Below are 26,535 nucleotides of genomic sequence, written 5' to 3' on the forward strand. Positions count from 1 at the left end.
ACCCAGCAAGACACTTTGTAAAAAGTAAACCAAGGTAACAAAAGTGACTTTGACCAGCACATCGCTGCCGCTTTCTGTGCTCCGAAGCTTTTTGTCCGGCGAAGCTTTTCTACTCATGTCACAATGTCCCCATCTGAGCCCAACTCATTCTCAGCCTCCGCGACCCTCACAGGAATCCTAACACATTATTTCACCGCGTATCTTTCACCGCGTTCCCATTTGTGGTCAAAACGACGGTCTAAACAGGATCAGTTCACACGCTTCTCTTTGTACCCTTTGCATCAAACCTGCAGATGCGCTTTCAGTGCATGCTCGGCTCCGGTTTCACGCTTTATAATCTGAACAGGATCAAGTGCACAGTTTCTTTAAACTGGTCTCAAGGACACTTCAAAGCAAGATTGAAAAAGAAACCACATTTTTGGTTCTCCGTGGCGGATGGAATACTGAGAGCGGTGTCTCGCTGTTGGCTCGGACCCCATCGGTGCCGTTCAGACCCTCGCGGGTAGCGGTCCACTTCACACAGACTCGCGGCTCGGTCGGACACGTCTGTTCTTCTGTAATCTGCCACCACTAATAAAGTTCTTACACCGAGACGGACCAGCAAACACACATGAAGAAAAGATGCACGGGTCGGGCTTTTAAAATTTTTAGCTCTGTTAAACCAAACGGACTACACCTATGGCGCTTTGTCTTTTAAATTCACTTGTGTCAGCAAAAGCTTCTTACACCAAACAGAAATTTAGTTTTACATACTTTTTTTTATTCTCGACCATAATCTTCCCATAAAGTAATTTTTGGCCTTTTTATTTAGGAAAATTAAGGAGAGGAAAACCTGATCTCACAGAAGAAAAACTATGCACAATGGACCTTAATCTACGCAAGTGTGAAAACCTGTAACTTGCCGCGTGCTCGTATTGTTCACATGCAGCATATAACACATCACAATAGTCAAGAGGGCTATAGAGTTTTCTCACATACGTGCGCGTGTTAGTAAGATACCCAGAGGCAAATATGGTGACAGTAATGTATGTAACTTGCTCAGCAAGATTTGCTCCGCTGGGACTAAAGCAGAAGAGAGTTTACTATAATATCACCTCATGCTATGCTGATAATGCAACGATTTCATGCGTTTATGTGGAGTAGCCAATATTTCACACTTTTAAATGAAAAACCCTGTTCTACCTGAATGACTCGTGTAATGAATTACACATAAAAAGAAGTTACAAAGCCACATTGCATTCATAGATGTTGATACAGTATGTACAATATCTACATTTATTCTTATATTAAATATTATATTATAGATGGTTTCAGCAGCAACAACATACATGTAAACAACATGTAAAAAAACATAATGTGGACTAAACTTCCTCAGAAAAGTGTTGGGTAGTTTTAATTGAATACAAATGAATTATATACAATAATTACAAATAATTTACAATAAAATAAAAATGAATACTAATAGAAATTAAATATAAAAGAAATGTTTATACTATAAACAAACACGTAACAAAAGTTAACTCCGGCCCACCGGCGTACGTTCATTTTTATTACTGCGCTTTTCACAGTTCTGCATTGTTGCAAAGCAGCTCAACCAAAACACATTTTAAAAGTAGAGATGTGAGAAAAACTTGTATAGACAAAAGGACATTTTTTAGAATTCAGAAAATGATAAGATATGTGGTATTAATGCAAATTTGACGTAAGATGCGCAACAAAACAAAAGAATCCCTTCTTCAGCCCGACTGAATGGGAAATGAATCTAGTCAAGTGGAATTTGAAAGAGAGAAAGAAGCGAGCAAAACACGACTTGCGCAGCGGCCTGACAGCGTCGAGACGCACGTGCCCCATGCTGCCCTTCACCGACACTCAACTCGCCCCGATGGCAATCAAAGGTCATCTCATCGTGACCCTAATCACCAGGGAAACAACCAATGACAGCCTGCGGTGCTAAAGGCCCTTCCTGAAAGACAAGTGCAGCAGGTGAGAGGAGAATTGGCATGTCATTTCTTTGATGTGTTTCTTCGGCGGACACAAGTTGATGGGAGACAGACTCACACCTGCAGCCCTGAGATCAGAGGTCAACCGCCGGAAATCAGGACAGACAGAACACGGGCCAACGGCGTGACCTGTAGTGACCTCATCAGCAGAAACAACAAGAGAGAGAGGCGAGACGCAGGACATGCAAACATGCAGCGGCAAGGTTAACTGCTAGGCTTTTCTACTGTCTTTGTTCTGATGAACACAGAGAAAGATATTTGGAAGAATGCTTATAACCAAACAGATTTTGTCCCCCATTGACTCCCGTAGTAGGAAAAAATTAAATGGTAGTCAAAAGTGCCCAGAACCGTTTGCTGTCATACATTCTACAAAAGAAGTGTTGTGTTGCGTTGCGTTTCAAACTATGGGAGTCAATGGGGGGCAAGATTTGTTTGGTAATTCTTCCGAATATCTTTCTCTGTTCAGACCCTAAATGTACAGTAAGCTGCCACCAAAGACTGTGTTTTACCCCGCTGGTTAATAAAACGAATAAAACAAAATAACAATCGAAAAATTAGAATAAACCTTCCGTATGGAGGTTGAATTGAGAAGTGTGAGGAAATAAACGCTGCACTACTCAACGGGACATTTGACATTAACAGTGCGAGTCAAAATGACACAATGTTACATTTACTGGAATAATGATGCAGCTCCACATGAACGACACAACAGGAAGTGAGGTAATGTTCCTGATTCAATGCTGGTAAACGCATGCTCATGGGAGGACAGCACATTATTTCTTTCAGTTTTTTTTCTGGAATCTTTCAGGTTGATTTTTTGCGTTAACGTAACAGAATGAGATGCGTGGCTGCGGGCACGGGCAGTGGCGAAACATTTGAAAATGGATGGGGACAAAAACAATACTTTAATCAATTATTTCTGTAATAACTCGTTGGGAATATTGATCACAAAGTGGGCGACCCGTCCATTCGCTACTCAGCTTTTCGACTCCAGCTATCACAGTAGGCTATGTGGATGTCATTTGGGGAAGATGTCATTTGGGGAAGGTCTCTTCGCTGTTTTCGGCGCTTTAAACTTAAAAACCGTTTATTACTATGATTTAAAATGTAACGTGTTCATTGGTTTACACGGTTTTCTGCAATGACACTGAATGCGCAAGCAAGTGCTGCGATCCATTTGGAAATGCTTCTGCAGAAAAACGTTCCTCTCCTGTTCAATTGAGAGGGTTTACGTGCCAGTTTTGCCCCCCCCAATATGGCGGCACCACTGACGCATTTGCTTTCAAAAACTGAAAGCATTTAAACAATTCAACAATAGAGATCAATCACAAAATGAAACACTTATAAATAAAAACTCGGTCACATTCACACTTCCCTGGAAAGACCTTCGGCTCCATGTGTCACTCCTCACGGAGCACAACAAAAGCTATAAATGTGTAAACTGTGAGGAGAAATGACAGCTCACAGGTGTTGACAATGCAGAATTTCTCTCTGCCCATTATTCACCTTTACAATAAAACCTTACTCAGCAAAACACTAAAAGAGTACCACATCACACGGCACTGTTCTTTACGGTCCCGCATCAATCAGTTTTACAAAAAGAAAACTTTTATTATTCTTTTTTCTTATGTCACGGCTGTTTGTTTCCCTGTACATTTTCTTTACAGCTACTTTGCAACAATGGACACCTGTGAAAAGCACTACAGAAATGTATGAATGAATAAAGGGTCAGGTTGAGTGCATTGCATTGTGGGATAGTGTTATCCTAATTTGATACCTTAAAAAAAAATCAACTTTTAAACAAACAACAAGACCAAACAAATGAAAAGAAAAGTGAAATACGACATTCACGGCTGAATCAAAAGTCGCTTTCAAAAACAACATTTCACTGGAGACGCGAGTCCTGTCCTGCTTTTATCACAAAACTCGCTTTTATCAATAGAAATTGTACCGTCACAAACAAAGCAGACTGAAAAGATTTCTTTAGGTTGAAGGAAAAATAAACCAACTTCTCCATCACACCTGATGAACCCAAATCTTTTCTGACATGAAGCAAAGAGCAACAAACAGAAAAACAATTAACTTTAGCGTACCGCATCGTGTGCATGTATATGTGTGCTTTTAACCATTTCAATATCTGCCGATACCGAAGATTCAATATTTCGTAACTTTCTAAACGTTATCAATTCATATAATGACAAATGATCAAACTGATGATGTTTCTTGCCTTTTTTTATATACGGAACAATATGTATTGCATTTTCCTGTCCTCTCTTGATTGACAGGATATATCGGCCCTGATTATTGTCTGTTTTTCAACTATCAGCCGATAGCCGAAAATAAAAACATGTGCTTTTATCGACCGATACCGATTATTGCCCGATATATCGGTATATCTTCAATTTCAATTGATGTATTAAAATGATTTCTCTGACTTATTCATCATAAAAAATGTTTAGCTGACATTAAAATAAAATGACATAGATGCTCACCTGTCCACGATTCCACACATATCCATTTGTACATCGCTGTAATTCCCAAAAAGCATCTGTTGTACTTTGATAAGATCCACTAAACTGTTGTCTAGGTGAATGAGACGCAGACAGCCCTGAAACACATTGAAGGGGTTCCTGCAGGTGGCGCTGTGATCTTCTGTGCTCGGACATCCTATATCACACAACATACAGTATGTTTAGACAGAAACACTTTAAGATGTACAGTTCATATCAGATTTCTTTGCTCTTTGTTGATACTCCTTGTACTTTTATTACTTTTTAAACCAACATATTTGCTAATCTCATTATACAGTACATGCTAAACGCACTTAAGATTGCTATGCGACACGCGATCTTCTCCAACCCGAGGCAAAAACGCTGCAGACGACGAGAGACCAGCGCTTGCAGCTACGCTTTAAGCAGCTCCCCAGCGTGCGCGCAGAGACCGAGTTACGCGGCGCTCTCCAGTTACTGAGCTTATGGCAATTAAGCCACAGTATTTCTTGACTTAGAGATCAATTCGGTCCCAAACAGCTTGAAAGGTAAACGAATCTACTTTTCTCAGCGGGAGGCGTGTTGAGCGACAAGATGGATTGATTAACGTGAAGGATTCAGCTCGCGCGGAGGGAAATTACACCAGGCTTCTGTTGCTGTTGTAAGCAGGTGACGCAAGTTGAAGTTTTACCTCCGAAGAATATCTGGCCGTCGGGTACGGCAGGAAGTAAAGTGGAGGTTGTAGAGCTGTCGGATTTGTCGAGGGTGATCGTGAGACGTCCTCGCCGGGAGTTCAGTTCAACCGCATGCCACTGACCGTCGTTTAAATGAGAACCTGGACGAAATAACAGATGTTAAAGGGATAGTACACCCAAGAATAAAAATTCTTACATCATTTATTCACCTACATGCTGTTTAAACTATGTATGCAACTCTTTCTTCTGTGGAACACAAAAGAAGATATTTAGAAAAATGTTTCAGTGGTTTTGGGTACAATAATGGAAGTCAATGGTGTCCAATGTTGTTTGGTTATCAACATTCTTCAAAATAACTTATTTTGTGTTCTGCAAAGAAAGTCATACAGGTTTGGAATGGCATGAGGATGGGTGAATAAAAGATTTTAATCTTTTGTGTAAATTTGTGTAAAATCTCCTTGACGAAAATACAATAGTGGACCAGTAAACACTGTACGTGATTCTTTTTTACACAAAACTAGATAAAAAAGTCACAATAAAAGTGTTTTAATCAAATCAAAAACTAGTATTTCAGAACATGCAAGACACTTTATGCAGAGCATGCCTTCAAAATTGAGTGTATCCCACAATGCAATGCGCTGAAACTTGCCCTTCTATTCCAAGTGTGATAAATGAACCAGAAATCATTTGTGAGAGCAAATGTTAAACCTGCTGTGATGTCCACCAAGATCCTCGCAATCTTATGGATCTGCAGTCGGATTCTCGCCTCGCTCAGAAAAAGCCACAGCGTTCCTGCGTGTTGCTGGAGGTCAAAGGTCATCAGCAGACCGGCTTTGTCCCACGTTCTGAACTGCAGGCTGACCGTCATACTCTCTCCACTGGAGATCCACGGCAGACTCAGAAAACTTCTAGCATTTCCAAAGGTCACGGGCACGGCGATGGATTCCGTGCATGTAAAGCTGACGTTACCCTATAAATAAATAATATATAAAGCTAAATAATGCTAAAGTGTATAATACAAATATATTTGTTCGAGTAAATTGACACAGCCTTGACGTTTATCCTGTTCAATTATTCATTTGCCTTTCTGGCTATTAACCCCATACTACTGTCATGGCTATTAAGGTAATGAATTAAATGGGTTGGTAATTGGTTTAACCCACAAATACCCAAGACAACGGCAATAAAAAAAGAAAAAGACTCTATAATGGACGAGAACACAGCGGAGCTTAAAGAAATACACAGCGCTCATTATCGGCAGATGACAATTACAGGCAGACAACAACAATTGCAAGCAAGCCAAATTACAGTAATCAAAGAGCCTTTAGTTCAATTATTGCATTGACACAAATTGTGCTTACTGTGACAGTGACTTGCTTTTCTTTGGCCCGATCGATCATGTTCATTTCATTGTAGAGGACGTTTTCCAGGCATCCGTGGAAGTTTCTTTTGGAGCGAGATTTTTGAAGTCCAGTGCCCGACGTGCCACCAAAACTGATCTTGTGAAATAACAACACATTCATGTCAGATTTCCATCTCTTGATGCCAAAATTAAACCATTCGCTAGGGACTTGATATAACTTGACCTCAATCAGCAGCATCTGTGGTATACAGCTGATCTTCACAAAAATAAATTGATTGTAACTTGTATTGAACCCGGAACATTCCCTTATGCTTTGTTGACAGATTGTACACACAAACAAAAGAACAGCTTCAGTCCCTCAAGCTGTAAAAAACTAAAATGATGTCTAATGCGGCCAAATCATAACTAGACGGTCGGTTTACACAAGTTTAAGACACAAATAATACACATTTAAAAGGAAATAAATGTGACTCACAGTAAATACCCAGCTAAGGTATTTTTTACTATTATAAACATTAAAATCATCCTCCTGTACATAATGTAAACAACTTGCTAAAGAATTCCAATGTATTTAAATGATAAAAACTAGAACTTTGCCCCTAAACACAACAGAAAATGTGGGAATTGTATCACAATAGTATTGATTATAATGGAAACTATATTGGTGTCTCCATGTATTTCTGCTGGTGGAATTTTGCCCAAAAAGTATTTTCTAACGGTTTTAATGGAAAAAGCTAACGCTTCATAATGGCATTTTTACGAAATGGAAACCATTTGTTTTTACCCCAGAAGGGTTGTAAGAGCTCACCTCTTTAATTTCATAATGACCCAAGTGTTCGGGCAGCTGAATCTGATGTGTATTTTTGTCCACGGTGAAGTTCACAAGTGCACGAACACGCTCGATGGTGACGTGGTGCCAGTGCTGATCGTCAAGCAGGCTGCCCAATGACATCACAGCGTGAAAATCACCTCTGCCTGAAAACAAAATAATCACAGCCCGTTCAGTGACATCACAGCGTGACAATAACCTCTGCCTGAAAACAAAATAATCACAGCCTGTTCAGTGACATCACAGCGTGACAATAACCTCTGCCTGAAAACAAAATAATCACAGCCTGTTCAGTGACATCACAGCGTGACAATAACCTCTGCCTGAAAACAAAATAATCACAGCCTGTTCAGTGACATCACAGCGTGAAAATAACCTCTGCCTGAAAACAAAATAATCACAGCCCGTTCAGTGACATCACAGCGTGAAAATAACCTCTGACTGAAAACTAAATAATCACAGCCCGTTCAGTGACATCACAGCGTGACAATAACCTCTGCCTGAAAACAAAATAATCACAGCCCGTTCAGTGACATCACAGCGTGAAAATAACCTCTGCCTGAAAACAAAATAATCACAGCCCGTTCAGTGACATCACAGCGTGACAATAACCTCTGCCTGAAAACAAAATAATCACAGCCCGTTCAGTGACATCACAGCGTGACAATAACCTCTGCCTAAAAACAAAATAATCACAGCCTGTTCAGTGAAATCACAGCGTGAAAATAACCTCTGCCTGAAAACAAAATAATCACAGCCTGTTCAGTGACATCACAGCGTGAAAATAACCTCTGCCTGAAAACAAAATAATCACAGCCTGTTCAGTGACATCACAGCGTGAAAATAACCTCTGCCTGAAAACAAAATAATCACAGCCCGTTCAGTGACATCACAGCGTGAAAATAACCTCTGCCTGAAAACTAAATAATCACAGCCCGTTCAGTGACATCACAGCGTGAAAATAACCTCTGCCTGAAAACAAAATAATCACAGCCCGTTCAGTGACATCACAGCGTGACAATAACCTCTGCCTGAAAACAAAATAATCACAGCCCGTTCAGTGACATCACAGCTTGAAAATAACCTCTGCCTGAAAACAAAATAACCACAGCCTGTTCAGTGACATCACAGCGTGACAATAACCTCTGCCTGAAAACAAAATAATCACAGCCTGTTCAGTGACATCACAGCGTGACAATAACCTCTGCCTGAAAACAAAATAATCACAGCCTGTTCAGTGACATCACAGCGTGACAATAACCTCTGCCTGAAAACAAAATAATCACAGCCCGTTCAGTGACATCACAGCGTGAAAATAACCTCTGCCTGAAAACAAAATAATCACAGCCCGTTCAGTGACATCACAGCGTGAAAATAACCTCTGCCTGAAAACAAAATAATCACAGCCTGTTCAGTGACATCACAGCGTGACAATAACCTCTGCCTGAAAACAAAATAATCACAGCCCGTTCAGTGACATCACAGCGTGAAAATAACCTCTGCCTGAAAACAAAATAATCACAGCCCGTTCAGTGACATAACAGCGTGACAATAACCTCTGCCTGAAAACAAAATAATCACAGCCCGTTCAGTGACATCACAGCGTGAAAATAACCTCTGCCTGAAAACAAAATAATCACAGCCCGTTCAGTGACATCACAGCGTGAAAATAACCTCTGCCTGAAAACTAAATAATCACAGCCCGTTCAGTGACATCACAGCGTGACAATAACCTCTGCCTGAAAACAAAATAATCACAGCCCGTTCAGTGACATCACAGCGTGAAAATAACCTCTGCCTGAAAACTAAATAATCACAGCCCGTTCAGTGACATAACAGCGTGACAATAACCTCTATATGAAAAAAAGTAATAGTCACAGTCCTTTCAGAGACACAGAGAGAGAGATCACTGTAAATGAGATTTTTTATCTGTTCACAGAAGATATGAAACAGCAAATACCAGACAATTACACAATGTTCCATAACATATGATATGTCATTTAAGAAAAAGACAATCAGTCTGCTATCAGAAAGATGAAATGTGTCTTTTCAGATGACTGTGATTTCCTGCACTCGAACACTGATATGTGAAACTTTCATTGTGAATCATGTCACCGAATGATGAAACGCTTGTGTACGTGTGCATGAGTGGAGCTCAGTGAGACTCATAAGAAACATACAAAGGACACAATCCATATTTATCAATTATTAATCAAAATGACGCTGACGTCTGACAGGTGGGGTCACTGTTGGTCAGTCTCTGGCCCTGCTGAATACAAACACGCTCTGCTTCATTTATATGTCCGTGAGTGTCTCTCTTTTCCTCATTCCTGCCTTATGCTGTGATGTTATTTAAAATTTAGTGGTCAGCTGCTCAATATTTCATTCCTCGTTGCCTTTGGAAAGTATGCGAAACACGGGAATAAAAAATAGCCCGTAAACTTTCGGTTTTGACCTCCGGTGTTCGCTCGTATGAGAGTGATTCTCATTTTAGTCTTTGAAGTGTTGTTTTGATTAATGTTATGTGCACGTCAACCACAAAAAACATTATATATGACAACACTAGCCTCTGTGTGACCCCGACAGTGAACAAATGAAAGCTAGTTTTCAGCCATCTGTTCACTAGTTTGTAAAACCTAACTTTGATAATGATTTTGCATTATTATATTGCAAATCAATAGTTGACAAAACCATACCAATCCACCACAGTTGAGTTCTATCAGAAACAGACGTTTATAGGTTTTAATTTGTATGAAGAATTTCATTTTGTCAGATGATCTTGAACGCCGTCAAAGGCTTTCTATACGCCGGCGTCACCCCACAATACACTTCACGAGTTCGCCCTCGCAGATAAACAGCTCCTTGTTGGGATAGATGGTAAAGCATAGGAATGCAGGTTATGCGTATTTGGCGTGTTGTACAGGGAGTGGGCTCCGAGCTCGCCGGATCTATCCGAACCCGGAGCACTCTACCCTGCTCAGAGCAAGTGCTCCGGGCTCGGAACCGGCTCGAGCCCCGAACACACCCCCCCCCGAGGGTCCTGCAGGACTTAGAGAAAATGAGAGGCGCTGGGGTGGAGGAGGGGTGCTTATCTGGCAAGATGCAACAGGTAAGACTGTTTGTCTATTTATGATAGAGCTTGCTGGAGCTGATAGGGTAGATACGGTGATTGCTGATGGTGAACCAGCCTAGATAATTAAGTAGAGATTGCGTGCTCGGCTAATAGGTGATTGCTGCTGATGGAACATCGGGCTGATTTATATGCTTAGGTTCCTCCCGAACTTTGTTAATAAAACATAATCTCGAGCATGATACTCTAAAATAAGAAACGTGAAGATAAAATAAGAACGAGAAATGTGAACGTTTCTGAGGTTAGGTCAACGTCAAGTCTCAAGTTTGTTTGCTGCTGGTTTGTTTATAGCTATGTATTTCATTTTTAATCCACAACAAAATAATTCAAACAATGTCATGAATGAACAATTCAATTTTTAAAGTGTTTTTAAAGTGTTATCATGAAAGACATGAAAAAGTTTTATCAAAAGCTTGGAGTGAGATCACATGCGGTTAGGGGAGGAGCCCTAATGGAGCCCCGCCCCCCCCCCAATTTTACACATTGTTCATAATTACCTAGCACAAATTGAAATGATAACAATTGGTAAATCTGAAAAAATATTGTTTTGCTTTTTCCCTGACATCTTTGAAAAATAAAACGCAATGATTAATGTAATGTAATGTATCATTGATTTATATAAAATATTACCCAGAGCACTCTGCTTTACATGTAGCATTATTAATGGAAATAGAAAGACTATTAATACAGTACATAATAAAATGAAGAAATACATCTTCTTTCCTTCCCATATCCTTTAACATTCCACTTAGTTTTCAGATAATGTTTTGACTGCATCAATATGTATACGATGGGCTATATATTAAATGTTAATAGAGCTTTCTTCCAAATCACCTTCTCCATCACGATGTGTGTTCGCGCGATATTGTTGGTTACCTAGTAAAGAACGTACAGAGGCCGAGAATGTTCCATCAACTTCCGTGTGTTCGCGCATCTATGTTGCCTAGTAACAAACGCAATCTGGCCGAGATACGTGCTGGCGGCAGGAAACTTCACTTTGTGTGTCTGCGCCTCGTATACAACGTTACATATAAAGCTTGCAGGACAACTTGGTCGGCATTGCCTTTTTGGCGTGAGAAATACACGGTGTGGCGTGTGAGCGTGTGAACTGGTTGAATTGAGTGTGTCTCACGGCCAATGCGTCAGACTTGAGAACCCTGTGTATAAATTATTCTCATTTTATAAAAATCACAACTGTAACATAACAGAGGAATGCTACGATTTGGATCACTTTCAGAGCGATTTTATTCCAGCTGATGAATGATAAAACATTGACGGACAATCACAATCCCTTTCAATGTAAAGAACTGACGCATTTCAAAAGCCAAAAGGCAGCACAAGATTAAAAAAATGATGTTATTGTCCATTGGTGTGCATGATTATATAGTTAGCGTCATCGTATCATTCTCGGTCCATGAAAACAAAAACATCAATGTTTTTTTGCTGTCACCGCATCAGCATCAGCTTCTGCAACATATTCATAAAACATTTGTTAATGTAACAACATAAAACCACATTTCAATGTTTTGACAGCAGCAGTTCGTGTATTTAGAGTGTCACAGCAGTGGCGAAATAAACTCGGCCTAAAAATTCAGTAAGTAAAATTGTCAGTCAGTCACATTACGCTTCATTTCACAGGTTTGTTATCTGCGAGCGCTGTGACGCCTGTCTACTTGAAGGTGTTGATAAATAAGTCTTTAAGGCTTTGAAAATAAGCTGTTACGCTTTTACATCAGTATGTCACAAAAGATGTCAGAGCCGCGCATCAGCGTAATGCGCTCGCTACGATAATCAAAAGAAAGAAAGATCACAGATGATATCTCAATATTTCTCCTAGACATCAATAAGATTAAATTGAGCAAAATGGAAAGTCTCCTGTGTCTCAGATATTTACTTTTTAATTCTAAACTGTGTTTTTATTATAAATTGTATAAATACAACGGTCTTAAACGTCTCAAAAACTCGTTATCTATATTTACGGCTATCTTGGGCTCATGGACTGATGGAATTATTAAAACCAGCATCAATATGTTCACAACACCAATATATATTTAAATCCCAAAAGCAGAAAAAAGTTTGAGGCAAAAAATGTGTCAGTGAAGCACAATATAAATAGACAGCTTGATGAATGTAAACTACAAGCAAAATAAAATTGTTTGGGATATGGGGCATAAATCTTCATGTCGCTGTTTATTTGTTTATTTATTTTCTGCACAGACGCCAGCGTCTAACCTCTGTCTCTGTATTGCGCTGGAACGTTATAACAACAGCGTCACATAAAAAACCCATTTGTCACATCAGACTCATTCAGAATATTAGACTTGTGACACATTTTGTCTTTTTTTGCTTCAATAACTTTGTGCTATATATTTATTCAAGGTTTGTAGATTAAACATGACACGCATGATCCAAAGATATAACAAGATGTACACGATGCAGATCCAAGAATTGCCTTTCAACATGTTTTATAAATCTGAAAGGTACGCTTGTACGGGCACAATGCTTTTAGAAACAAACGGCAAAAGGGCCACATTCATCTCGAACCAAAAGGAAGACAAAGGCAAAGCCTTTCCACAAAACATGTCTGGTGCTTGTCAGCATCATTTAATCATCGGTATTTAGCATCCAAACTACAACCATAATAACTCCGTCGGTGTATTATTAAGCCTCTGGCATAAAAAGTGATTTGTATTCAAGTCCCTCAAACAAAATGTTAATCTCTTAGAAAACAAATAAGCTAAACAACTTTGAAGTGTGAAGGTAAATCTCATCCAAACACGAAGAATAATGATCCATCATGAGCTCAGGCCGGCACACTCGAGCCATTATAAGAGCAAGGCCAACGCTCGCTTCAGCACTTTCAAAGCCCCTCTAATAAGGAAAGACAGACATCTTCCATTTGCTTGAAATTACGGTAAAAGCTGAGAGGAGAGCGGGTGCAGACACCAGCAGTTAGACTTGAGTTATTTTATGATGGAAAACTCACAGAGAACCCACATCGAGATTTACAGACGCAAGACATTCAAACTTCCACTATCCGACCTAACAAACTGCACAGACTTCACTTTCTATAAAAATACAACATTCCCGATGTAAAGCTGGAAGCACTGCGCCTCTCACCTGCACCGATATGATTAGAAAAGTGCAGACGGGTCATGTTTATGAGGAAATATTCCCTCTGACGGTGTCTGTCTGTCTGCCTGCATATCTGTCTGTCTGTCTACCTGCATATCTGTCTGTCTATCTGACTGTCTGTCTGCCTGCATATCTGTCTGTCTACCTGCATATCTGTCTGTCTATCTGACTGTCTGTCTGCCTGCATATCTGTGTGTCTGCCTGCATATCTGTGTGTCTGCCTGCATATATGTCTGTCTATCTGACTGTCTGTTTGCCTGCATATCTGTCAGTCTATCTGACTGCCTGCATATCTGTCTGTCTATCTGACTGTCTGTTTGCCTGCATATCTGTCAGTCTATCTGACTGTCTGTCTGCCTGCATATCTGTCTGTCTGTCTGCCTGCATAACTGTCTGTCTATCTGACTGTCTGTCTGTCTGCCTGCATATCTGTCTGTCTATCTGACTGTCTGTCTGCCTGCATGTCTGTCTGTCTGCCTGCATATCTGTGTGTCTGCCTGCATATCTGTCTGTCTGACTGCATATCTGTCTGTGTATCTGACTGTCTGTTTAACTGCATATCTGTCTGTCTGCCTGCATATCTGTCTGTCTGTCTGACTGCATATCTGTCTGTGTATCTGACTGTCTGTCTGCCGGCATATCTGACTGTCTCTCTATCTGTCTGTCCGTATATCTACATGTCTGTCTATCTCTCTCTCTCTCTCTCTTTCTCTGCATGTCTTTCTGTCTTTATTTCTTTCTATCTGTCTGCCTGCACGTCTGCATACATGTCTGTCTGTATGTCTATCTCTCTATCTGTTTGTCTGTCTGTCTTTTCTATAATATACTCACCGTGTGTACATTTTACAGTGTTTTCATTTTTATTTACAATGTGTAAATAATAGATGTTAGTGTTTTGGTTCAAAAACACAACACTATGTGTTGCAATAGTTATTTTATCCTCAGGTGTGTTTAAAGTTTCCTTCCCCAGAGCTCAGACTTTCATTCTGTTGTAAAAAGACATTCTAGGACATCTGGTCAGCCTCTAATTTTCGTCTCACAATGCATCCAACATAAGTAAGCTCCGCATAATGTGTCAGCAGAGTCAAGGATTTCATTCGAGCAATGAGCTAAACAGCGAAGTGTCCAAATGAGTATTTGTTCTCTTAACCGATTCTGAAAGTGTGTCATGTCGTCACATTTGTACACAGTTGTATTTGTTCCAGTGTTTGGTAAGAGAGAGGAAGCAGATCTCTGCCCCTTGATGCTGGCAGTGACTCTCAGACACAGCGCTCGCAGATGGCATTCTAGAATGGGTTGCCATACGTCCACATGACAGACCTTTCTCTGAATGACACCTGCAGGCGCTTCATTCCAGACCTGAACACCACGAATGCCAAACCTTCCTCCATCACCTGCTGCATTATTGATACAGATAATCTAATGTTAATGTGCCATATTAACACTAATAGAGAATGAACGAAACTAGCAGAAAAACATTCTTTTAAATCTCAGATCTGGAAAAAAAACATGTCCAGATCACACACATTTTTTTCATATGATTAAAGTATGATCTGTTTCATCAGCAGGGTACTGTTAATAAAAAGCTTTAATGCTGCAAAGAATCGTATCGTTTATAAACACAAAGCATCTCAAGTGAACGCTTTAGATAAAATAGTATTTGTACCTTTTCTGAGATGAAGTAAAAGTTTCCCTTTGAATAATTCAACAGTGAGCGTGAGTCCGCTGAAGCCTTCCATGTGAACCAACATCCCAGAGCTCTGCAGTGTTTTGAAGTTCATTTTTAAAACGTCTTTGTCTGTAGAACCAGCGCTGGGATCCTGTCTGAAGAGAAATTGACCACTGCCATCAAAACCGGCCACATCAGACCCTGTAAACACACAACAAAACAATGAACAAAGGTTCATAGGTTCAAAGAGAGAACTCTGATCGTTTTAAAATGCTAAATGCTTCATCAAACCTGAAGGAGGTACAACATCCGAAGTCACATTTAAAGTCAGTGTGGTAATGTTATGACTTTGCTGTTTATATAACATGGTTCTGTTTATTTTAGAAGCACATCATATCTAGAGTCCAGAATAAAGACCAACTCACAACACCCTAGAACACTGCTGGTCATTTCTGCACCGGCAATATCCCCTCTGAGTCTATTTAGATTTGATTATTCAGGTCAAACAGTTATTTTTGTAATTCCATCTGCTACTGGCACAGACATTACATTAATAGATATTACTTTCAAATCTCCACATCTCCACATCTCAAATGACATGAAAGGGTGCACTGGGATTACTGAAATAAGAATTCATTTCAGTGTCGTAAAGAAAAGGTTTTTAAATGCATTAGCGAAATATATATATATATATATATATATATATATATATATATATATATATATATATATAATATAACATATTCGTGTGAGGCAGACTGCAGTTGTGCAAAATAAAGTGCATTTGTGCAATACAGAGCACATTTGTAAAAGAAAATAATTGTGTGATCGGCGTGCATTTTTGTGCAATTTTTAAGTGCATTCAAATTACATTTACATTCAGTCATTTAGCATTTAGCAAATTTACAGATAGTTCAGGGAGCAATAAGCGATATGTCATACAGGAGCAATAATACAATAGGTGCTAATACAAAGTTACTTTATTGTTACTAAACCGATACCTGTGGAAAGAATGGAGAAATGTGGTTGACCGGACTGAGTTAGGAAAATCTGTGCATTATAAAGTTCATTTGTTCCATATCGAGTGCATTTGTGCAACACAGAATGCATTTGTGCAATATAAAATTATTTTGTAGAATATCAAATGCATTTGTGCAATATCGAAAACATTTGTGTTATATAAAGTGCATTTGTGCAGTATAGAAAATACATTTGTGCAATATAAAGTCCATTTGTGCAATATCGAGTGCACTTGTGCAATACAGAGTGCATTTGTGCAGTATTGAATACATTTGAAGCAATATAACATGCATTTGTGCAATACCGAGTCCATCTGTACAATAGAAAATGCTTTTGTGCAATATAAAGTACATTCCAATGCCAAGTGCATTTGTGCAATACTGATGGAATTTGTGCAATATAAAATGCTTTTGTGGAATTTAAAATGCATTTGTGCTATAAAAAATCCTGATGCAATGTAAAGTATATATGTACAATATCAAGAGCATTTAAGCAATACAGAGTACATTTGTGCAATAAAGTGCATTTGTGCAAGTGTAATGGCATTATAATGTATTCACATATGGCACAGTGACTTTTTCGCTGTAAGTGGAGCAGAGAGAATTTAAATCTGTTGGGTCAACACAATGATGCAACCGTCTGACACTGGCCAGCACCTGGTTCAACTGTGCAATAAATAACACATCCAGAAGAACAAACTAAACTAAAACGTTGAATAATGGCATGCCATATTTCTGAACATGAAAACAATTCAAAATTTTAAATTCACTTGAGAGGTATAAACTCTGTGCACATTACGGCTAAAATACCCACGAGCCTTTGCTGACAGCTCACGATTCCAGACAGACTAAAACCTCTGCAATTCTGCCCAGTGTGATTTCAGTGACAATACATCTCTTAAAAAAAGAGCCACAGGACAAAGCCGCCACACACAGGCGTTCTTGTATGACCAATCATAAATCAGCGTCATGGGCTGGTGTTTGATTGAAGGAGGGTGGCCCATGGTGCTCTGCGCTGCAGCGATAAGATACGAAAACAGGCGAGATGCCACAAGCACCGTTTGATGATTTTTTGTGAAAAAAGACCATATTGTGGAACATCAGAATGAACGTGTATTTTGTATTTCATTCAGGTTTTCATTAGGCACAATGTGCGAATTGGTGACAGGTTGAACTGACGGCCTGCAATAACCAACAGCAGCGAACGCGTTCACATGTACTTCAATTTGGCATATAAGACATCAAGAACGTTACACAACGTTACGTCACTCGGTGCCATTCCTTTCTTTAGAATCGCTTACCCAATACTATGCTACACTTTAAATATTAAAAACATGTACGATATAACATTTATAATGCATCTTGTTTTCTACTATAACACAACAAGCATTCATCTTATTCTTGTCATAAAAATGGGCAGCGCATATGTTTCTTTGATCTTGACATATAAAGTTTAAGTACTGGGGCTGCAAGAATATATCAAAATCATCAAACATATTGCTGGATGCATTTCCTAATGGTTTGCAATAACCGATTCATTGTAAAACTAGGCAAAAAGTCATGTGAAGAAAGACAAAGTAGTAATTCTACTCTATTTCAGGTGTTTACTTGAATTTTCTCGATGTTTTCTGGGTTTACAAAGTTAAGCATTGGTAGTTAAATTATTTTGTTTACATTGTTAAAATGGTTCTGCAAGAGTACAACATGGCTGTTTACCCTCAGAACATGCTTTCGTTACTCATAAAGAATGTGATATATAAAAGAAAGATACAGCTGTATGATTATTTCCGAAAACAAGACGCGTGCGGGGGGCAGAACTAAAGCACGTGCGCAACTTTCCAAAACCTATACGAACACTGGGGGAGCGTATCGATCACAGAAATATTAAGTCATACGTCCAACTTGTTTTTTACAAAATGACAAAATTTTACAAAAACACCATTGCACATCCCCTTTAATACAACTGAATTAGATTTTACAAATGTAAAGGTTTTTTTTGCATCATTAAGTAAGTTAACATTTTCAATTCTTTTCAATATTGTTCAGCCCTGTAAAGTACAAATTTCCAATACTCCATAACATTAAATATCCTATAAGCATATTGTCCGTGTCCTTCCAAAAACTCGGATGTCCAAATTTGCTGTTTTTCAGGAAATGGAAAAACACTGTACTTTTTAGATTACATAGTTTGTTGTCAAAGCTAACGGGCACTTTTTAATACTTTTTATTGCAAAACACAGCAGCGACAAACATAAAGAGTGACTAATAATAATAATTTAAATCACTAAATATGGATAAACAAGGTTTCAGAAGGACAACATTCATATTTAAATGTGTCAATCAGACTTACTGTATTGGCATCCATATGCTTCCAATCTCAAACCAACCCTGCCGTTTGTATTCCAGTCCAGCGGTAATAATCTGAGATACTGGGCAGTTACTGGATGCAGGAGTTTGTACATCACCACACTGTCAGCATTAGAGTTTCCTGTAAAAGCCTAAAAAACAAACATCATTTTTTTGTTTCATTATTCCGTTAATTCATAAAGATGCTGATTTCTGATCCTGAACTCGGTCCGATGTGTTTACATACAGTAGGACACGAGACTATAACTCAGAATCCACTTAATATGAAGCGAGACTGCGTGGAGACCTCCACGATACGACAACGCTGAGGGTCAATGAACAGAAGACATATTCACGACTCGCATGTATACTGCCACCCGTCACTTCTATCACCTCGCTGTATTAAAGGAAATCAATAGCGCCGGCGTTTACCCGACAAAAAACACGCGCCAGTGCCCAGCTACAGCATAAGGTCAGATCGGCCGTTTTACCAGCAAGCAGAGGAAATGAGAAGCGTTATTTTGGATGATTTTTCAGAGAGCAACTTTCATTTAGTCCTTATATCTGTCAGAAATGTGTGCAATTTGAACTTTCTTAGCTGAAAGTAATTCCAGCGTTCCTGGAGCCTTTGAAGGGATCAGCCGTCTGCTGGAGTGGAACGTTAAGCCGAATAAATTTCTCTGTTTCCCGCTGAGGAGGCGCATCTCATTTGCTCCAAAGTGGCCTGCAAAATGCTCGGGCATTACCGACGACGAGCTCTCACGCTTACAAGAGCGAAGAAAACAAAGACACTTGCGTCTCCATCACCCAACGCTCGTGACCAAAGTTGAAATCGTGACTAGGCTTCGCGATCTGTTTCAGTAGCCCTCATCCTAAAAATCCATAAAGAAAACAGACTCCTTTAAACACCAGCAACGTCTGACCCCAACAAAGACTCATTTAATGTAATTCAAGGTGTCAGAAATAAACAGTGAGGCCACGGGCGACTCAATTATGATAAAAACCTTTTCACACCCTTAACACCCGTCTGTAAACCAAGCTCATTAAAATAAAGAGAGGTTAACCGTATCCTGAAGCAACTTTTCTCCTGTGCTGAACCCGGCAGTGCTTAGAGAAGATGCTTAAACTCTTTCCAGCGAGATGCATTCACAAGTTTCACTAGGATTTGAGATAATTCTCAACATCTTTCTCTCACAGTAAAGACAGCAGGGGTCGACTCTTCAAGCCTTTCTTTGAAGTTCGTCCTTACAAGAAAATCCTAATCAGGACATGACGTGTTCAAGAGGTTCGACTTGTTGGAAATTTGCTAATTTTTTGGTAGTCCACGGGGTCCAAGAACTGTTTGCTTACAAGCATTCGTCCAAATATTCTGTGTGTTCATCAGAAAAATGTCATTTAAAGGGTCACTTCACTGCCAAATCAAAATTTCTCCTTGGTCAAGGTTTCCTAACTGAATATGGTTTTCTTCTGGAAGAATAATGTAGTCAGAGTTATAATGTCATGTATAATTTTGCTTCCAAATGGTGTCAATGGGAGTCGACGGGTGATGACTTTTCGAAGCTCCAAAAAGTGCATCCATCCATCAAAAAACTGCTTGACACGGCTCTGTGGTCTTAACAAAGGTCTTCTGAAGACCTTCAGAAATACAACTTTTAAAAATGTATAGGCAAATGCCGAAATTAAAATGTATAACGATTAATATATTCTGTACAAGTATTTTTAATTGCTAGTTAATGTTTACTTATTTATTCGCCCTCATGCTGCCAGAGACAATGGGAAATGTAGTTTGGTTGCTCTCACGCCTCATAAACCTGCTAAATGGGTATTGTCTTCTATTAAACTTTATAGCGTCTCTTCACCAGCGACACACAAACATGTACAAGCCAATTCAGTTTGGCTTTCTGACTCACCCCGATGCTGTCCTCCTGTCTGTACGGTCTCCAGTTGTGGTCCGTGTCGCTGAACATGAGGAGGTAACGTGTGACCCAGTCAGAACTCCCATAACGCCCCTGCGTGGAGATAGCCGTGATCTCTGTCCGCTGTTCCAGGTTGATTTCAAGCCACTGATACTTATTAGAGTCCAGCGGAGACCATCCACCAGCACCTGCAAGACATGAGAGATGGTCCATCAAGAACAGTAGATCAATGTTACTCAAAATATCGTCAATGACATTAGGGTGAATAGATGATGAAGGAATCTTCATGTTTGGGAGAACCGCTCCTTTAAAAGTGACTGAACTGGAGCATGAGAGACACAAGATGCTTCCCGCTTCGCAAGTGCAGACACATACACCCAAACAATAGAACATAATTATACGGTCTACCTTCTGGTATTCAGGAGCATGACGGTTGTAAATGCAACAGCAATATGTTGTCTACTGCAGGTAGTCAGCTCACCATGTTAGAATCCTATTTTTGTTCCCATTTTTTTTCATGCTTCAATGCGAAATTGTGCGTATTTATCACTGAATCTTAATGAAAATAAAATAAAACGTTTCACAATAAAAATGCTGTTAAGGATTTGCCTCTAGTCTAACAGCTCCATTTAGCGTATTATTCATCTTTTTATTTGTGAAATACTCTTTGTGTCTTTGAACAACACATCTCGCTCCTGGCATTGGGCTTTTCAATGAGACGTTTACGAGAAAACCTCAATTCTGTTAATTTACTCGACAGAACTAGTGTGACTTCCAACCCCGGCTCCACGGGGGGGACAGGGGGGCCTTTGCCCACCTTATCAGAAGCTTTGCCCACCCTGTCCTCAGCCGTTGAGAGAGAGGATCCATAAACCGCCTTAGCTGTGAAAAAACTGTTCCATTGCAGTGAACAGACTTGGCGGGCGACTGTACTGCACAGGTCCTGTTTGATAAACCCAAACCCGCAGTAATTAAAGAACACCCGACAGCAGCACTAATTTCATTCTGTACCTGACAGTTTGACAAAATGCCCCAAACTGCACCTGCTGGCATCTACATGATGTGGACAAAACCATTTAGATTCTCACGCAACAAGTAACATAATATTATGAATTCCTTGTTAATGCATATTTAAACATGTAGTAACTCAATATGGCAGAGTTTTCGGGAGAGACGACCAAGAGTGAATCCACTAAAATATTGTTAGCTAATAGTAGCTATTCTATATTTGATTAGTGATTTATGAAATCTGAAATTTAGAAAAAAATTGCCTATATTATTCATGTGATATTAACAAATGTTTCCCTTACCTTTTAATGTAAAATTATACAAAAGCCGCTGAAGGCCAAGCTGCCATCAAGGCTAAATAAAGCTTAATACAGAAAAGGGACCAGTGAGTATCTGACTGTCCATCAGTTGCACGCGGTTGGCTACAATGCTCAACGCTGCGATGACAAAACAGCTCTTCAGAAAGAGCTCGAACACAAATAAGCACAAGACCGTGAAAAAGCAGCTTCGTATCAGCTGAGGTGAGTCGAAATAGTCTTGGCTACTGGATCGGTGTTCCAGCCGCGCATGTTATTTCCCAAACCGCTAATGACACATGAATAATTATTACACGCATTACATCATATGTTAGCGGATAACCTGACGGGTGGTCGTTCTCACACCATTCCCCCAAACAATGCTTCATGAGAGGGAAAAATAGTATTCGTAGCTGAAAGTACAACACATGGACTTCTAAATTCAAAAATCTAAATGTAAAAAATATTTAGAGTAAATGTATACATAAGAATGTAAAAATAAAACGTACAATATTAATACTAGACGTGAGAATAGTTATTTTGTAAATAGTTTGCTGATTGCCGAATTAGCTGATCAGTAAATAGTTGTTTATAGTAAATAGTTTGTGGCAAAAAATATATATTAAGTTACCCCCCACCTGGAAAATCACCTGGCCCACCTTTGATCTCATATTCGGAGCCGGGCCTGGTGACTTCTTATGTTGACTCGAGATGTACGATTTAAAATAAAGACAAAACAAGCATCACAATAAGCTATGACCAGGGTTGCCAGATCTGCCTGACAAAATTACTCCAACAACCCAACCAAACACCAAAACTCTCTATCATCCTTAAAATAAGTATCCTACCAATCTTCTTATGCATTACACACAATTTTGTTTAAAGACCATATAAAAGTGATCATAAACAAAGGCCGTGTACATAAATAACCAGCTGCAAAGATTACATGAAATAAAAATGACAATACAAAATCTTTCCACCACAAAACAACAACCCAACAGTTCAAATGCAGCTCAACACTGCAGTAAAATCGTGGACCTGGCAACCCTGGATAAGACAAACAAACAACTTACAAATAACAAATGTCATAGAAAGAGACAAAATGACAAACAGACAACATCAAAACAATAAAACGGAGGAAAAGGAGATATAATAAAGAAAATGTATATTTTATTAATAATACAAACAATAACATAAATATTTCTAATAATTTAATAAAAATACATATAAAAAATGAATACATCAATAAATAAATACGCAAATAAGTAAAACCAGATCAAGATATGTCTCTGTGTTATTGGGTAGAAACCGGGGAGGGCTTCAAATGTTGTTGTTTACAATCATGAGGTTCAGATCTGCTGATTTAGAATAACAGGAGAGTAAGTAAATCATGACCCAATATTCATTTTGGCGAACTGCACCTTTAAGCTTTCTGCTCTAATGCTCTTACTGTAAACACCATTGATATTCTGAGCCCACAAGAACGTCAAGCAGTCCATCTGCTTACAGCGGACCCATAAATACTGACACAAATAACTCGAAATTCTCAGTCGAATCCCTCTTAAGCAGCCGGAGGAGCGAGACCACAGACTCAGAGATGCGACTCAACGCCTCATAACCTCGACGTGACAGCAGGTTCAACAGCAGATGCTTTGGACGTTCCACCTTACAGCTCAGCAGCGCGGGGTAAATCAGATAAGACCGAGTCGTAAATGATACCTCTCCGCTGTAAATCATGATAAAATTACCTAACGCTGAGGTGAAGAGCGGACACGACTGACACCTGCCCGGGACGCCAGCCCTGTGTTGGCAGAACAGAAAGTGAGATGGTTGATAGCGGCGGCGTGATGAGTCAGGCACCAGATGGACGCTGATTTCAGACAGGTGGGGACAAGCAAACCCGACCTGAGCTGGCCGGCTTATCTTGCTCATAATCAGGGCAGTTAACAGGAGATATGTAAATATTTTCGACGCTGATGGTACTCTTGAGAAGAAAATGTTTTAAGACGCAGAGATCCGTTTGTTGATCGTTCAGATTGAGAAGAGTAATGTTTCATCAAAGTATCGATTGTGTCTCAGATGTTTAACCCGAAAGTCTGAAGAAATGAAAACAGATACAGTCATACCTTAACAACGGTTGTTAGCCATCATATTACAATCTCATTACATTTGTTCACTTATCCAAAGCTGTTTACAAAAGAAAAGTTAAATAGCTCAGATCAATTGGGATGTATCTGATGTAAATATCTGAGAAGAAAGCAATGCCATCAAAAGACACCCACAATGCTCTCTAGCATTTACAAATAAATATGTTTATTCAAGTGTGCTGTTAGTATACGTCCTTGATCTTTAGTTTACAAGAAGTACAGTGTATATTTGCTGATTTTGTTCTTAGAAATATACTTCAAATTACACGTAAATCAAGTATACCTGTCTTACAGTATACTTTTACTTACAGAAAAGAAAAGTTGATTTGGCCTATTCTTGTATATATATATATATATATATATATATATACATGGAATACCACTATACTAGTAGTTTACCGAGTGTCCTAATCTAAAAAATGTGCTACAAGTATGAACTAAACCAAGTTTATTTACTTGCTAAAAAGTATTCTTTTATAACCTAAAAAGAAGATCAATTTAGCCGTAAGTAGTACTTAAATACTACACTTACAAGTAGACTACTAGTACATTGGTATTAGTATACTTACTACATGAAGTATACTTCAACTTTACTAAACTATTCTTAATAAAATGATGTTTAATTATACAATTGAGATCTCTTTATCATCACAGATGTTTCTCCCAAATAGTGAACCAACAAAGAGCAAACAGTTTAGCTTATGCCTCCTGCATCTCACATGACCTTTCCGGGTCTTTTTAAAGAGGAGCATCTGTCTCCAGTTGTTTTTCTCGTTTAAATTTGAACTCCTAAAACGTATTATCTTATTAGCTTTGTACTTATATATTTCAAAAATGACGTTGGAGAGATGAATTAGAGGCTTGAATCACACCTGCTGACAGCATATAGTATGACCCGTTGGATCATGGGTATTTGTGTTGTTGTGTTCCACATAGAAACTGCATACTCCGCCACTGCTTACATAACAAATAGTCAACTTTTACGGTAGAATAACGAGCCTATTTTAGTATTTAGGACAGCAGGGAAAAGCCGAGCTAAAAGTGTGTGCAAAAACATGTCCACAGAAAAGCAATGAGCATATGCATCGACCTCTGCTCATTATGCAAAATAAAATAGATGTGTGGATGGGCAGAACTTGTATACGCACAGGAACCCTCTCTGAATCTAAATGTAAATGTGCTTTCAGAAAAGAAGTATTTTCTTAATATCATGGAAAGTGTCTCAGAGAAAACATTGAATGCTTGGTGACATTAACTGAGAGGAAAAGGTGAGCAAATTATTACATCTTGAGAAAGATTATATGAAGAGCTGATCGTAACATCTGTGTGAACTAACTTACGCGTCAGGGATTCAGATACAAAATTAACATTTTTAAAGAAAATTAAGGAAAACATAAGAAAAATAAATGAGAGATGACATCTCATTAACATTTAAATGATTTCTCGAAGACGTCAATGAGATTAAATTGAGAGCAAATAGATCTCAACAATGTCACAAACTCAGATTTGTCATTTAAAACTCAATATTATTAAAGATCTCAATATGGACAAAAACATTTTTCATTAATTTGACGGAAAAGCAGATTTGTCCTCTACAATTTATTTACACCTCCACACTCTTTCATGCATGTAATATCATGTGATTATGACATGTCGCTTATTGCTCCCCGAACTCTTTGTAAGTCGCTTTGGATTAAAGCGTCTGCTAAATGACTAAATGTAAATGTAAACAGATCTCTCATTTCTTTCTAAGCAATTTTAAGAGAACCATCCGACTTAAAACACCTTCTTGGAAATAAAATTTTCCAACCCGTCAGTTGAATATCACTATCCGTCTTTTAATATACGACGTGTGCGTTTTCTTTAAAAGAGTTATCCACCCTAGCGACCTCTCTTAGGGACTTCGTTAAAATATAATAACCTCATCGTGAATAAGATCCATTTCTGTTCAGCTTTTTTTTTACTTTTCTTGGGGTACAGTGGACAGAAGCGTTTCTCTAGATGAACACAGAGATTGAGGTTAATCAAAGGTCATGGAGGAGGACGGCCGACCGGTGCCGTGATGCCCATTTAGACCATCATTTCATCATATTACAGCACATAAAACCCAGACATTAAATCTGCAGGAAACGGACAGAATCATCTTTAATGACGAATTAGCTGATCAGTGACCTGCAACAAACCGTTTGGAGTGATCTAGATAATGAGATTCAATGGGAAACCTGAGATTTTGTTTCGGACTATGAAGAACGGAAAACAAGGGAACAACATTTTAATTCAACAACTTTACAAAACATTTTTGCATATACAGTAGATTTGTCTGTGATAAAGTACAATAGGTTTATTTTGGATATTCTTTTAACAGTACTGTTTAAATTGATGTAAACTTGATCTACAAAGATTTAAGATTGCCAAAAAGGGCACTGAAACCAGTTCAGCAACATGTTCCAAAGACTCGAGCTCCATCTAAGACCCCCAACCTCATCTATTATT

The 26,535-nt window shown here is 39.0% G+C and overlaps 1 protein-coding gene across 1 annotated transcript in view; it reads right to left on the reverse strand.

Moving 5' to 3' along the window:
• cntnap3 (contactin associated protein family member 3) overlaps positions 1-26,535 on the reverse strand; it is a gene marked incomplete at its 5' end in the record, with an annotated part of 56,967 nt that overhangs the window by 25,958 nt on the left and 4,474 nt on the right. The window contains 8 exons of the mRNA XM_079448304.1: positions 4,493-4,667; positions 5,181-5,324; positions 5,893-6,154; positions 6,546-6,683; positions 7,356-7,522; positions 15,308-15,511; positions 18,680-18,827; positions 20,586-20,779. Coding sequence (XP_079304430.1) covers positions 4,493-4,667; positions 5,181-5,324; positions 5,893-6,154; positions 6,546-6,683; positions 7,356-7,522; positions 15,308-15,511; positions 18,680-18,827; positions 20,586-20,779 — 1,432 coding nt within the window. The remainder of the gene's footprint in view (positions 1-4,492; positions 4,668-5,180; positions 5,325-5,892; positions 6,155-6,545; positions 6,684-7,355; positions 7,523-15,307; positions 15,512-18,679; positions 18,828-20,585; positions 20,780-26,535) is intronic.

Source organism: Barbatula barbatula (assembly GCF_947034865.1).
Source record: "Barbatula barbatula genome assembly, chromosome: 24".
NCBI lineage: Eukaryota > Metazoa > Chordata > Actinopteri > Cypriniformes > Nemacheilidae > Barbatula > Barbatula barbatula.